This window comes from Humulus lupulus, chromosome 3 (genome assembly GCF_963169125.1).
Source record: "Humulus lupulus chromosome 3, drHumLupu1.1, whole genome shotgun sequence".
NCBI lineage: Eukaryota > Viridiplantae > Streptophyta > Magnoliopsida > Rosales > Cannabaceae > Humulus > Humulus lupulus.
In genome coordinates, this window is record NC_084795.1 from 39921799 (window position 1) to 39936677 (window position 14879).

A 14879-nucleotide genomic window follows, 5' to 3' on the forward strand; every position below is an offset into this window, starting at 1 on the left:
AGGATATTCAATGCCACTACTCAGGTGCGTTACACCAGAAAAAGCTAAGGAACTCATGAGGGAGGTGCATGAAGGCTTCTGCGGGGATCACGCTGGGGGGCAGAGTTTGGCAAAAAAGATTCTCAGGCAAGGCTACTTCTGGCCAACAATGAACGAGGATTTGATGGAGTATGTACGAAGATGCGACAAATGTCAAAGGTTCTCCAAGATTCCACGAGCAGCTCCAAATGAACTAAAACAGATGTAGAGCCCGTGGCCTTTCGCGGTATGGGGGATAGATTTGATTGGATTCCTTCCCACAGGAAAAGGTGGAGTAAAGTACGCAGTTGTGGTAGTTGATTACTTCACCAAATGGGCCGAAGCAGAACCACTCACAACCATCACGACCAAGAAAGTCCTTGACTTCGTCATCAAGAACATTGTATGTCGGTATGGTCTGCCCAGAAAGATAGTTTCAGACAACGGGACCCAGTTTGACAGCGACTTATTCACCGATTTCTGCGAAAGGCATGGCGTTATTAAAAGTTTTTCTTCAGTCGCACACCCCCAAGCGAATGGGCAAGTTGAAGCCATGAACAAAACCCTCAAAGACACCCTGAAGAAAAGACTTGAAGAAGCTAAAGGAGCGTGGCCAGAGCAGTTGCCTGAAGTCCTATGGTCGTATAGAACATCTCACCGAACAGCAACAGGCCATACCCCATTTTCCTTGGCCTATGGATATGAGGCCATGTTTCCTGTCGAGTTAGATCCCCCCTCACATCAGCGTTTGACTTACGACCAGGACCAGAACACCCAGCTAATGATGGAGTCCCTAGACTTGATTGACGAAATGCGAGAAAAATCTCAACTTCGAGTTGCTGCTTACCAGCAAAAAGTCGCCCAGTGCTTTAACTCCAAAGTTAAAGAAAGAAAATTCAACGTCGGTGACTTGGTGCTACGACGAGTTTTCTTAAATACCCGCGACCCCACTGCTGGAGTGCTCGGACCTAATTGGGAAGGACCTTATCAGATTGAAGAAGTCCTTCACCCAGGCACCTACAAACTTGCACGCTTAAACGGAGGTCTCGTTCCACATTACTGGAATGGAGAACACCTGCGCAAGTATTATCAATAAACAATCCTTTTTAAAGGACTGGCTTGTGTAAAGATTTTCAATTTTTTTACAAGTTTTGCAAAGAGGGTTAGCCACGCTGTATGGCTAACTGCTCGTATATGTAAGGTTCTATTAAAGAATCACTCGTAAAGACATGTTTAGTCCATTTTTAATACGAGATTATAAGGGACTGTGCTCAGCCAGTCATTCTTGCCAAACTTTGTGAATTTATATTTACAAGTATTTGTTCATTACGTGTGTTGCTTTGCTGTATTACAAGTATCAATTTTCATACGAACAGAAATGTTCGAACAGGCCATGGTCAGGGCAAGTGACCAAGGACCTAAAGCTCCTCGATCACTTGGGGGGCATATAAGGCACATCGATAGCAAAGCATACTCTCAAGGTATGTAAACACATGAACAAAATAAGTGAAAGCATGCTGCAGTACTTAGAGTATTTTTCAAAATTTATGTTTTGTTAAATCATGGCAAAGTACTATGCTAAGTTCGGTCATACAGAAAAATGTTATAATAAGTAAAAATATTATAGCATCAAAGATTTAAGTTTTTACACCGCAAGCATCGCTGCTTGGATGTAACTGTTCAGGTAAAAGGATTTACTGCCCGTGCAGCAAAGTTTAAAAAGAAACTATTATCTTTACATCACGACCCATAGGTCGTATACCCAAAGAGAAAGAAAAAATAAATGAGAAGAATTCAAGAGGCATTCGAAGCCGGAGGGTCCTGGGCAGCATCCTGGTTAGTCGCGTCCTCGACAACTTCTTCTTCTACACCAGCGACGCTTGGAGTGGCAGGGGTTGCAGCTCTTGCCTCCTCTTCGGCCAGTTGGGCAGCACATCGAGCCAACTCCGCATTTCTGACTTCCTCTGAAAGGTAACTAAAGTCAACACCCTGATTGTGTTTCCAGAAATTGTAGAAACATCGGAGTGTCGTCCTCTTGTACTTTTCCAGATTTTTGGAGTTATCAAACTCCAACTGCTTCACCTTGCCCCCGAGAGTGAGAATGGCCTCGTCCTTGGTCTTGAGTACCTCCCCCAAATGCTTGATTTCGCGGAGAAGAGCTTTGTTGAAATCTCGGTACTCCTGCCTCAACTTGACTGCTGCTTCCTTCGCAGCTTCAGCCTCTGACAGCTTAGTCACCGCCGCATCCCTCTCTCGGGCCACTGCCTCCAACTCCATGGCATGCCTAGCCTCAGCAGTCGATAGCTCCTCGGCCGCCTTCACCTGATACCTCTCGATGGCTTTTGCCTCGGCCTGCTCGAGGTAAGCCTGGGCTCGAGTACGAGCAGTAGTGGCAGAAAGTAAGGCCTGTGTACAAAGAAAAAGGAGTTAGAACTTATCATAAGGACTAAAAAACTAAAGCTTGAAGAGTAAAAAAGTACTTACGCTGGAGATCTCGTTCAGAGCCCTATTTAGGAGCTGGTCGACTGGCAGCTCTTCAGCTTGGACCATTGCGGCCCTAACACGGTCGCCTTTGCCGATGCGATCGAGGCGGTCCCTGGCAGATCGAATGGCGCGGCTCATGAGTCTGGCCCCATGAGCCTCTTCACGAGAAAGCTGCTCTCTGGCAGGTGCGGCTGGAGGGTTCGACGAGGCGGGAGCATTTTGCTGCTCGGAAGGAACTGGAGGAGGGGTAGGAGTTCGCCCGGTAGGCGTGGGACTTTGCCCAGTTGGCATGCCCTGAGGAGGGTCTTCTGATCGACCCTTCTTGGCTGGAGGGCCTCGACTGGATTCACCAGTTCTCTTCTTAGGCTTCCGTTGGAGTTGAGGAACTTCCTCTTCGTCCTCAACCTGATACATGTCGAAGATGTTGGGAGTTGACATATCTGCATGCAAGTAAAACACAAGAAGTTAAGGAAAAAAGAGGCAGGTGAAAGTAGGCTATACAACAAAAAGAAGGTAATAAAGTAAATACCCGAGCTACAACTACTGGTCGCTACACTATTGACTCTATTAGTCATATACTCATTATCTGGCATGAAGAAGTCTGGCCCTAGATTTGGAGCATATGTAAAGTTACCATCCCCGTCAAACATATGACAGGGAATTGGCAAACCATTTAAAAGCGAAATAACTTTACCATTGTCATCGGAAGATTCTCCCAAATCAACAATAGGCTCTTTGGCCTTTTCTTTCCCCTTGCCTTAAGGAGCAGAAGGCCTTTCTGTGGAAGGGCTACCAGTGGGTTCCCTGATCGTAACTCCTGTTGACCTCCTCCTAGGAGGAGGCACAGGAGGTTACTGCTCGGGAACCCCCTCGGCAGTGGCTTCGTCCACCACGGACCCTCTATTTTCATGGCGAGGAGCCAGGAGGCCAGACGACCTCAAGTTCTTTTCAGTTATCAGGGTCTTGACACATTTTGCTGCGTCAGACATCCTGTCCAGGGTGCTAGACCTCAACACCATGTCTGGTGTTGGGGTCGAACGTAACCAAGGGCCTGAAAAAACAGATTAAGTCTGAGAAAAATGAAAGGAAACACTTTAGGTTAAAAGTATCGACCAATCAAGGAAAAGCTCCTACCTCCTCGGGCAAAGGCCAAGTTGTTGCTGGTTATGTCTAGAGTAAGGAAATACTCCTTATTGGAGTGCCCCACGTTTGATATATGGGTAGTGCCACTCAAGAACGTCCGGCCGGTCTCATGGTGGCAGAAGTGGAAAAAGCCCGTCCCGTTGTGCTGTGGGTTAGACTTAAGGTCAAAAAGATAGTTGACCTCGTGGGGCGAAGGTTCTGGCCATTTGTTAAGTTTATACAGGATATAGAGTGCGGCCAGCATCCTATATCTGTTTGGAGTTATTTGGAAGGGGGCGACACCGAAATAATTGGCCACCCCCACAAAAAAGGGATGAAGAGGGAGATAAGCTCCCGCCTCAATGTGATACTGGGACCAGGCGCTGTTCGCCCCTCCTGGACGGTTAGCCCTCTGGTCCGCGGTAGGACATATAATGGTTACCCCCGTGAGGGGGAATTTCCTGAAGCAGTTAGCAACCATTCGAAGGGTCACTGAACTGGCTGGGGAAGTATACCACTCGACATCAGGTGGATTCCGATGTCGAGGGCGGGCCCTAGTTTGGATGTTAGGGTCAGGAACGAAATTTTCTCGACCACTGGTCGAGGGAACCCTAGCCTACGAATCAGGCTGGGCAGGAGAGTTGCTTTCGGATCCAGGTCTTTTCTTGCCAGTAGACTTGGAGCGGGCCATGGGAGAAGAAGGATGAGGTCTGGAAGAGGATCGCGAGAAAGGAATCTCGTGGACACGGTCAGCTGGTTGTTCTTCTCCCTCGAGCAGCTGGGCGAGAAGGTCGTCGTCGATGGGTCTTTCACCTCCCCACAAATCTGGCATTAAAATCTGCAAACAGAAGAATGGGGAGGTGAGGATATAGAACTTTAAAAGGCTTTTTAGAATAACGCTGGTCGAGTATAAAAGTTAGGCTTTTATACAACAGCATTCTAACAAAAAGCTAAATCTTTCTACATGAATAGTTTGAAAAACGGATCAAAGGGTGAAAGTAAAAAGTTTTTCTGAGAAAGCTTTTTCAACTCCCCTTAGGGCGGGAAAAATTTATTTTTCAACTGGCATAAAAATCGAAATGTTACTTCGGTTTTACGTCCTAAAAAGCATGATCCTGGATTTTAAACTAACTCGTAAATCTATTTTGCCTACAAAACGTCCTATCTACAAGCATCTTAAACAAGAAACAAAAAGACCTAAAACAGTACACCATCAAAAGCATGCACCGCGAGAAATTAGAAGCATGGGGTTTTGAAAACTTACCAAGAAAAGTGATCGTGAAGGTGGAAGGAAGGTCTTCGGAGATTAAAGAGCCCGCGGTCTGAGTCTTGGAAAGTGTAGGAAAATGGTCTCCGGAGGAGGTTAAAGCTCTGGTTTTTAGGGTTTTCTGCAAAGATAATGGCATGCGTAAAAAGAAAGAAGAGGCTTCGACGGTCTTATATAAGTATTCTCTGATATTAAAAAAGTGTAATCATTAGTTTTCCTTTTTCTAAGTATGGGGAAACGGGATGGCCGTCGAAATCGTTTCTGGGGAACTGAAAAGACATGATTAGACAGAAGTGGGTTGCTTTTTTCAAGAACACGCGAAGGGTTCTGACACGTCAGGAGGGGTTACCGAAGAGTCGTCCGTTCAAAGTTTATTTGCTGTTCGTAGTAAATAAACTTTGGGGGGCAAATGTTACCCAATAAATCAGTATTGGTGACGTGGCAAATAATCTCTGGACACGTGGTTGACACCTGGAAGTGTCTGCTAGAGCATCGACCAGAAGACACAGTAGAGGCAGGGTAAGCCCTCTTACCCGCGACCAGTCTGGTCAATGGTTCCGTGTACAAGGAAACTTTTATGGGAAGATCTTTATGAATCCCGAATTTATCTCATACAATCTTTTGGATATCCGATTATTCAGGGAAGAATATCTGTAACAATCTCTTGTAACCCTCCTTGAGCCTATAAATAGCAAGAGATAGCTCAAAGGAAGGGACCTTTTCTTCGCTTTTTAATCAGTCAAAACTATAGTAATTTTCCAAGTAAACTTGTATTGTTCTTCAGAGGTTAGTAAAACTCATTGAACCCAGGTTCTTTGATCACCCTTCTGATTCTTATATCAATATCAGTCTAAGTGGACGTAGGTCATTACCAGATCTTGGGGCCGAACCACTATAAATTGCTGTGTTTTCTTTACTTTTGTCATTGCGTTCTTTTCTATACACTCGTTCATATCAATCACGTTTCGACTCCGTGTCAGTTGGCCAAATCGTGGATCAACAATATGTTTTTATTCTTTTTTTTAAGATACTAACTACACTCCCCTAAACTTATTTCTTTTTATACGTTGGGAGTGTAATTCATATATAAACAAGAAAATTTCTTTTTTAATGTTTGTACATATACTCTCTCTATTTTTTCTCTTTCGAATCCCACTAGCCTTCCTCAAATAACCCCAATACAAATCCCCACCATATTGTCATCACGTGCATCATAATATCTTTAGGGAAGGATTTATATCAAGGTTTCAATTCTTAGGCTTTATTAGTGTCTTAGAACAAAAAAGTACAAAATTAGGCTCAACAAGGGTGATAAATGGAAAATGAATTTCAGGGTTGGCAAGAAAAGCTCAAACGATCAAAAAATGGCCTAAATCATTTTTTCAAACAAGCATGATGTATTATTTCACCTCAAATAACAAATAAGAAAGTTCTAGAATTTACAATTCTCACTATACAATCCACAAATCCATTCAACATGCATAAAAAAATTGAACTGTACAACTCATAGAGCATGAAAATGTTTTCTAAGTATGTTGGCACACTAAAATGAAATACAAAAGCAGTTAACACACTTCACAAGTTTTCATGAATTCATTTTCTTTGAATTATACTATCTATCATTCACTTTATCTCCATTGGCAATCATGGTTCACAATAAATTCACTTTAGACTCAAACTTAAAACTTAAAACTCATAATGACATAAACAAAACAATGACTAGGAAAGGAAAGAAAACTTAAGGAAAATAAAACAAAATGCCCCCAATGTTTTATAAAAGAAAACTTACCTACTACGAATATCTCATAATGGTGGTGGTTCTAGGAAAGGATTCCATGGTGGTGGATAAGGAAAATAGTGCTTGCCTCCTCTTGGTTAGACCACCGATAAACCAACTCATTTTGCCGGTTCACTTGGGCTCGATGATAATCGTGAAGTTCCCCCAAATAATTATGGGTATGTTGGTTTTTCCGGATAGTTCTTCTTGTTGAACATTGACATTGGAAGGTTCATTAGGGTGATCTCCCTTTTCTTCAACTCTCTCTTGTCGGGGTTGTGCTACAGGAAGCTCCAAAGATGGTTCGTTGAACTTGAACACAGAAGCACAAGAAACAGGCCCCATTGCTTTCCTATAAATATCACTAGGATATGTAGGCACCTCCCACACCTCACACAAATCTGTAATCATTGAACCATGTCCCAAACTAGGAGTAGTACTCAGTCAGCACAAGTAGCAGATACTAGTGTGTATGACTCGTCCAATATCCACAGAGAGTCCCTTCATTATAGCATACACAAGGAGACACTAATCAGCCCCAACTTCAGATAGGTGAGTGTTGGGCATAAGCCTTGGACTCACAAAAAGAGTCCAAGCCTTAGCCACTCTGTTCATTTGAAACCTTCTGAAATTCTTCGGTTGACCATCTTGCATTACAAAAAGAACTTCGGGAATGCCCAATGTTTCAGCCACATCAGTCTAATCGATCTCACTATAATAGGTGATCTGATAGTATTCATCATCCTCCTAGGACAACATCGGTAATCCATATAAAGCATCAATATTATCAATATGACACTCCACGCATACCCCTCTCAAAAAGACCTTCCTATTTACCGCTCCTGAAAAATTAGCATAAAATTCATAAATCATGGAGCAATTGGCCTTGGTCATTCGATGGTCCACAAAACTCTACCAATTGCGACCCTTAATTTCGGCTTGAATTATTTCATATGTTTCCTAAGGATACGGTTTGTCTTGATATTCTAGTCCTCATTGTTGAATGACTTGTCGTTGAGACAACCTGTGATAATGGTCAAAGACATCTTTAATAATGAATCTAGTAGGGTCAAACTCTTGAGGAGAGGGTGGTGGTGGTTGTGGGGCTGGCTGTGGTTGTGGTGGTTGGTTGCGGGATGTGGAGGGGAAATTTGCATTTTTTGATGAAGCAGCCCTAGCGGGATTTTTTCTTGGTCCCATAATAACACAATTCACTAAATGCCATTACAAAAATTCTGCAGCACTTCCGCTAAATTTTCTTACTTCCCTCAACTGAATAACACCCCAACAATAGGAAAATCGTAATACCAACTCAAACAACACAATATATACTAACAATTTATCCCAAAATTCCAATGAAATCTCTTGTCTATCTAGCACAAAACTACTTCAAACCCAGAACTTGAAGAACATAGAAAATTAAAGACTTATTTACCTTTGATTTGTTGATATTTCCCACTCTTCAAATACTCCTCCTGTCTTCAAAGCCACATATAAAACTATTTAGGGTTTGGATTAGAAGAAGGAAGGGAGGGAATATGAATCTATGAAGTTGTGAGTTTGGCTTTATGGTGGTTTTAAGAATGAGAGGAATTCTGAAGAAAAAAATGGGTTTGAAGGAGAAAAAAATTCGAAATGTGGGTTATGGCTTGAGAAAAAGTGGGTTTGTAATGAATTTTCCCTTTCTGATGGAGGCACCTAAAAAAATTTTCTCAAATTTTTGTAGTACAGGCACGGGACTCAATTGTAGCAAGTCGTGGTCCACCTCTTCTACCAAAACTCGCATGCTCTCTAACTTCGTTTAGGACTGCGACCTATAAGATCAAGTCACGACCCGCCTCTTCCTTTATTTTCTGAGCTCTCTGACTTTTTTTAGGGCCGCGACTTATAAGAGTAAGTCGCGACTTGACCTCCAGACGTATTTGAAAACTTTCACAAATTGCACGGTTTCTACATACAACCTACTCTAAAACTAAATAAAAACAAAATTAATCTATACAAATCCAAACACACAACCAAATAGAATTGTTCAAATAATTAAGAATTAAAAAAAAAAATTATAGTAATCCCTCCTACAGTGTTGTAGTTAACGTCATTTAGCCGAACGTTGAACACCCAACTCAGAGGGGTTCCAAGTGCAACACAGACTTGCATTTTTCTACCGGTCCTTCCAAATAGTGCTTCAATCTCTGAACATTCACCTTAAAATGTCCTGTCATCTTGCTATGAATTTGCACCTCTCCATAAGGCAATGAGACAACAACTGTGTATGGTCTAGACCATCTCGACTTCAATTTTCCCGGAAAAAGCTTCAATCGAGAATTAAATAATAGCACCTTATCTCTCGGTTAGAAATCCTTCCTAAGTATCCTTTTATCATGAAATGCCTTAGAATTTTCTTTATAAATCCTTGCATTCCATAGGCTTCATTCTGAAATTCATCAAGCTTGTTCAACTCCATATGCCTATTTTGTCCTGCAATAAATAGATCAACATTCGGCTGTTTTATTGCCCAGTAAGCTATGTGCTCAAGTTCCACCGGTAAATGACATGCCTTTCCAAACACCAATCAATACGGTGACATACCGATCGGAGTCTTAAAGACTGTGCGATATGCCCACAGTGAATCATCAAGCATTTTCGACCAATCCTTCCTTGATGTTTTAACAGTCTTCTCCAAAATACTTTTTATCTCCCAATTTGACACTTCTGCTTGACCATTGGCAAGTGAATGATAGAACAAAGCCCTTCGATGACGAACTCCATAACGAGCGCATAGAGCAATGAATTACTTGTTGCAGAAATGACTTCCTTTGTCACTAACAATTGCTCTTGGAGTACCGAATCGGGTAAAAATATTTTTATGAAGGAATTTAAGTACCTCTTACCATCAGAAGTACGAGTTGTTGTAGCTTCCACCCATTTAGAAACATATTCCACTACAAGCATAATGTACTGGTTATTAAAAGATGACATGAAAGGTCCCATAAAATCCATTCCCCACACATCGGAAAACTCAACTTCAAGAATTCCAGTCATCGGCATTTGATCTCGTCTTGATATGTTACCGGTCTTTTGGCAACGATCACAACTCTTGACAAAGGCACTAGCATATTTAAATAACCTGGACCAATAAAACCCACATTGCAAAACTTTTGCTACTGTCCTTGTTCCTCCAAAGTGATCGCCAGAATGTAAAGTATGGCAATGAGTAAGAATGGAAATCATCTCCTCTTCTGGGACACATCTTCTACTTACTTGATCAACACAATGACGAAAGAGAATGGGCTCATCCCAATAATAATGCTTGACTTCCGAATACAACTTTTTAAGTTGTTGCCTTGACATATTCAGAGGCATAACTTTAGCTACCAAATAATTGGCATAATCATCGAACCACAGTAACTTATCTTCACTTTCAATGGAAAATAACTATTCATCCGGGAAGTTGTCATCAATTTGTTCCTCTTTCTCATTAGGCTCTTCTCCTTTTTCCAATATAGATAAATGATCTGCAACTAGATTTTGTGTCCCCTTTTTGTCACGAATTTCCATATCAAACTCTTGCAATAATAGGACCCATCAAATCAAGCGGGGTTTGGCATCCTTCTTGGTCATAAGGTACTTAATAGAAAAATGATATGTATAAAAAATCACCTTATTACCAATTAAATATGACCTGAACTTATCAAACGCAAAGACAATTGCAAGTAATTCCTTCTCAGTAGTTGCACAATTTAATTGAGCATCATTCAAGGTTTGACTAGCATAATAAATTGTTTGAAATACATTGTCAAATCGCTGTCCCATAACCGCTCCTACTCCATAATCACTCGCATCGCACATAAGCTCAAAAGGTTGATCCCAATCCGGTGACACAACAATAGGAGCAGAAACCAATTTTTCCTTTCGCGTATTAAATGCCCTTAAACATTCAGCATCAAAGTCAAACACCACACCATTCATAAGTAGAGTGTATAAGAGCTTCAAAATCTTTGAAAAGTCCTTTATAAACCTCCTATAGAATCCAACGTGGCCCCAAAAAACTACGACCCCATTTACAAACACTGGTGGAGGTAAGTTTTCTATTGTAGATATCTTGGCCCAATCTACCTCAATACCATGGCATGAAATCTTATGGCCCAAGACTTTTCCTTCCGTCACCATAAAGTGACATTTCTCCCAATTTAATACTAAGTCTGATTCCTCACATATTTTCAAAACCATCTCCAAATTAGCCAAAAATCCATCAAAAGAGGACCCAAAGACGGAAAAGTCATCCATGAATATTTCTATACCTTTTCCCACAATGTCTGAAAAGATAGACATCATACATCTCCGAAACGTTGCTAGAGCGTTACACAACCTAAATGACATTCTCCTAAATGCAAATGTTCTATAGGGGCACGTGAAAGTGATGTTTTCTTTGTCCTTCGGTGCAATGGGAATTTGATGGTACCCTGAATACCCATCCAAGAAACAGTAATAAGGATGGCCTGCCAATCTGTCCAACATTTGATCTACAAAAGGCAAGGGGAAACGGTCCTTCCTGGTTGCCTTATTCAGTTTATCGTCATGCCACCTTTCTTCCGGACTACCTGAATAGGACTAAACCATGCACTGTCAGATATTTGGTAAATCACCCCTACATCCAACCATTTAAGGATTTCCTTCCTTACCACCTCCTTCATTGAAGGATTAAGCCTCCTCTGAGCATCGATACTAGGCTTACTATTATCCTCCATTAATATACAACGCATCACGATTGAAGGGCTTATACCCTTAATATCCGCCAAAGTCCACCCAATAGCTAGCTTGTGAGCCCTCAACACCCTAAGTAGCTTATCTTCTTCCACAGTAGACAACGATGCGGAAATAATAATTGGCAGTGTGTTGTTCTCACCCAAATATGCATATCGAAGGTGATCGAGTAATGTCTTTAACTCAAGGGATGGTGGTTTCTCAATAGAAGGGAGCAGTCTTTCAGGCACTTGCCCCAATTCCTCATATATTTTTTTATAAACTTGCCCCCCCTGAGTTCAACCACTTAACATATTCGCTGGCTTCAATACCATCACACTCCTCCATGCTTGCAACCAAACTCAACTCAAGTGGGTCCTCAATAGACTTGACTCCTTCACTTTGTTCCTCCAATACACTGACACTGAAACAACTGTCACTAGCATGAGGGTATTTTAAGGCTTTAAAGACATTAAAAACTACCTCATCACCTTGTACTCTAAGCCTTAACTCACCATTCTGGACATCAATCAAAGCTTGCCCTGTGGCTAAAAATGGTCTTCCCAATATAATAGGCATGTCTTCATCTTCCTCCATATCTAATACAATAAAATATGCTGGGAAGATGAATTTATCTACTTTTACTAGGACGTCCTCTAAAATCCCAGTAGGATGCTTGATAGACATGTCCGCTAACTGTAGTGTCACTGTAGTGGGGCGCGCTTCTCCTAACCCCAATCTCCGATAAACTGACAATGACATTAGATTGATATTGGCACCCAAATCACAAAGAGCTCTCTCACACTGAAAATTTCCTATGGTGCACGGGATAGTAAACTTCCTGGATCCCTTAATTTCTGAGGGAGATTCCTTTATAAGATGGTGCTGCACTCCTCTATCAAAGCCATTGTCTCAAAATCCTCCATTCTCCTTTTCTTGGATGATATATCCTTCATAAACTTCACATAGCTGGGCATTTTCTCCAAAGCCTCAGCGAATGGTATGTTAATGTGAAGTTTCTTAAACACCTCAAGAAACTTGGAGAACTGCTTATCGAGATTCACTTTCCTAAACATCTAAGGGTACGATAATTTAGGAGTAGGTTCCATAATCTCAACTTTTTAATTACCCTTTTTCTGAAGATCATCAGCGACCCTCTTCTGCTCTGGTGTAGCTGCCTGGTTATCCTGACTCTTCACCTCTTCCTCTGAAAATGAAACTGAAGGTCCCTTATAACTCGTACCATTCCTTAAAGTGACCGCTTGACAACTTTCTTTGGGTTTACCTCTATGGATCTAGGAAAATTCCCTTGTGGTCTACTAGAAAGTAGTTTAGCCAACTAACCCATTTGTGTTACCAAATTCCTGATTGAAGACCTTGTCTCTGTCATGAATTTATTTGACTGGTCAGGTTGAGTTGTTGGTGGGTTCATTGGAGGATGTGGTGGTGGATGAGATGGGTGTGGCTTTGGATCACAATAAGGCCTTGGGTGTAGTCCATAGGTCATTGGTGAGGTGGGTGTTGAGGTGGATACTGTGATTATAATCCTTGGTTATTTTTCTAAGACAAGTTGGGATGATTCTTCCACGCATGAGTATATGTATTTGAGTAAGGGTTGTGGGAAGGTCTTGGGAAGTTACCAATAGCATGTACATGTTCCAAAGGAAAACTGTTCACATCTGTTGAGCAACTAGCAGTGCTTAGGCATTGCTCATAAGAATGCGAACCCCCACAAATCTCACAACTCATTACATTTTGTACTTGCATTGCTTGGGTGGCAAGGCTATTCGGCTGCAATTGCTTGGTTAGAGATGTCACTTGAGCGATCAATAAAGCAATAAGATCGACCTCTAAGACTCTAGCCACCCTCTTATTTTCACGCTCTGTAGGCCAATTATAATTATTCATGGCCATTTACTCTAACAGGTCATAGACTTCATTAGCATTTTTGCTCATAAATGCTCCACCCGCTGCTACATCAATTATGGTCCAGGTGTTTCCCCCCAAACCATTGTAAAAAGTGTGCAGCAACATCCATTTCTCTATCCCATGATGCGGGCACTTTCGAAGCAACTTCTTAAACCTTTCCCAAGCGTCGTATAGAGACTCCCCCTCCAACTGGTGGAAATTATTAATCTCTCCCCTAATCCGGGCTGATTTATTAGGATGAAAATACTTAGCAAGAAACTTTTGGGCAAGATCCTCCCATGTGACAATAGAGTTGGCTTGCAACGAAATCAACCAACTTTTAGCTCTATCCCTTAAAGAGAACGGGAACAATCTCAATCGAATCACATCACTACTTACCCCATTTAGCTTGAATGTAGCACATAGCTCTAAAAAGTTGGTGATGTGTAGATTAGGATCCTCGTTAGGTAGCCCCCCAAACTGAACACAGTTCTGGACCATCTGAATAATCGATGGCTTGATCTCAAAGTTATTCGCCTCTAAAATAGGCGGACAAATACTAGAATGTATCCCGGTAATAGTAAGGAGTACAAAATCCCTCAAAGGTGGGTTAGCCTCAACTACAACATTACCCACATTACCCAGATTGCCTTGATTAACATTGTTGTTGGCACCATTATTCTCATTCTGAGACTGTAACACCCTGGATAGCGAAGACCGTTACACTGTGTGTTTATAAAGGTGCAAGACTTGCTAATCAAGTCATTAGTTAGAAACGTGTTACTGAAACTACAGTTGAACTAGGGTTAAAGATTTTGGTCTCAAAAGTTTCATTTCTTATAATCAAACATTTTTACATGGGATCCCAAAAGTAGTAGCGTTAAAAGACACTTTACAACATTTCAGGATAAAAGTACAATTACTAGCCACACTAAGGGCAAAACAAACAATTAGGCTTTTCTCGCCCTGTACCACTCCTCGGTCGTGGCGGCTGATCAGCTGACTATGTACATTCAGCCCCAAAGCTCTCCATCTTAAGACTGGTCCACTTTTCCCTTGCCTTTACCTGCACCATGTAGCACCCATGAGCCAAGGCCCAGCAAGAAACCAGACAACAGAGCATAATCATTAAGCAATTAATTTGCAAATCAGCAATTAAGCAACTCATAATGAATAGCCATATACTCAACAATCCATGGTGTTCATATAAATAGATATTCAGCATACCAAACTCATCGTTAAACATTTAGGACCAATTCACATAATAAAGAGGGTCGACGCCCTTAGGCGCACCCCCTATTTACCCCACTAACTCCAGCCCGCTTAAACCGAACTCAGTGAATATTAAGCTTTCCTCAGCTACTAGTGGCCGAGTTGCGCCCTGTGCGCAAATATAGATTCTGGCACTCTTAGGTCGCTTATCACATGTTTCGTGGCATAATACCATCTATGACACAATTCATGTATAGGGAGCTCTTAGTCCCATCATTAATACATAACCGGGTGCAGTTTCTTACCTTTAGATTCTAATAGCTTTGTTCAATTCGACCCTCAAGCACGATC

General features: G+C 41.7%; 1 protein-coding gene across 1 annotated transcript; it reads right to left on the reverse strand.

Annotated features, from left to right (window-relative positions):
• Positions 1-6800: 6800 nt before the first annotated feature.
• Positions 6801-10028, reverse strand: LOC133823978 (uncharacterized). Its single transcript, XM_062256839.1, has 5 exons — positions 9550-10028; positions 9255-9415; positions 9005-9143; positions 7506-7510; positions 6801-7069 (listed from the first exon to the last, which is right to left on the reverse strand). The coding sequence occupies exons 1-5, from the start codon at positions 10026-10028 to the stop codon at positions 6801-6803; spliced, it is 1053 nt and encodes a 350-aa protein (XP_062112823.1).
• Positions 10029-14879: the final 4851 nt, after the last annotated feature.

Excerpts from the sequence above, each read along its gene's own strand:
- LOC133823978 (XM_062256839.1), bottom strand. The coding sequence starts at position 10,028 with ATGCCTCTGAATATGTCAAGGCAACAACTTAAAAAGTTGTATTCGGAA. Across the intron at positions 9,416-9,549 it reads CGTACTTCTGATGGTAAGAG|GGCTTTGTTCTATCATTCAC; the intron begins GTACTTAAATTC and ends TCGTCATCGAAG. Across the intron at positions 9,144-9,254 it reads AGTCTTTAAGACTCCGATCG|GACAAAATAGGCATATGGAG; the intron begins GTATGTCACCGT and ends TATTTATTGCAG.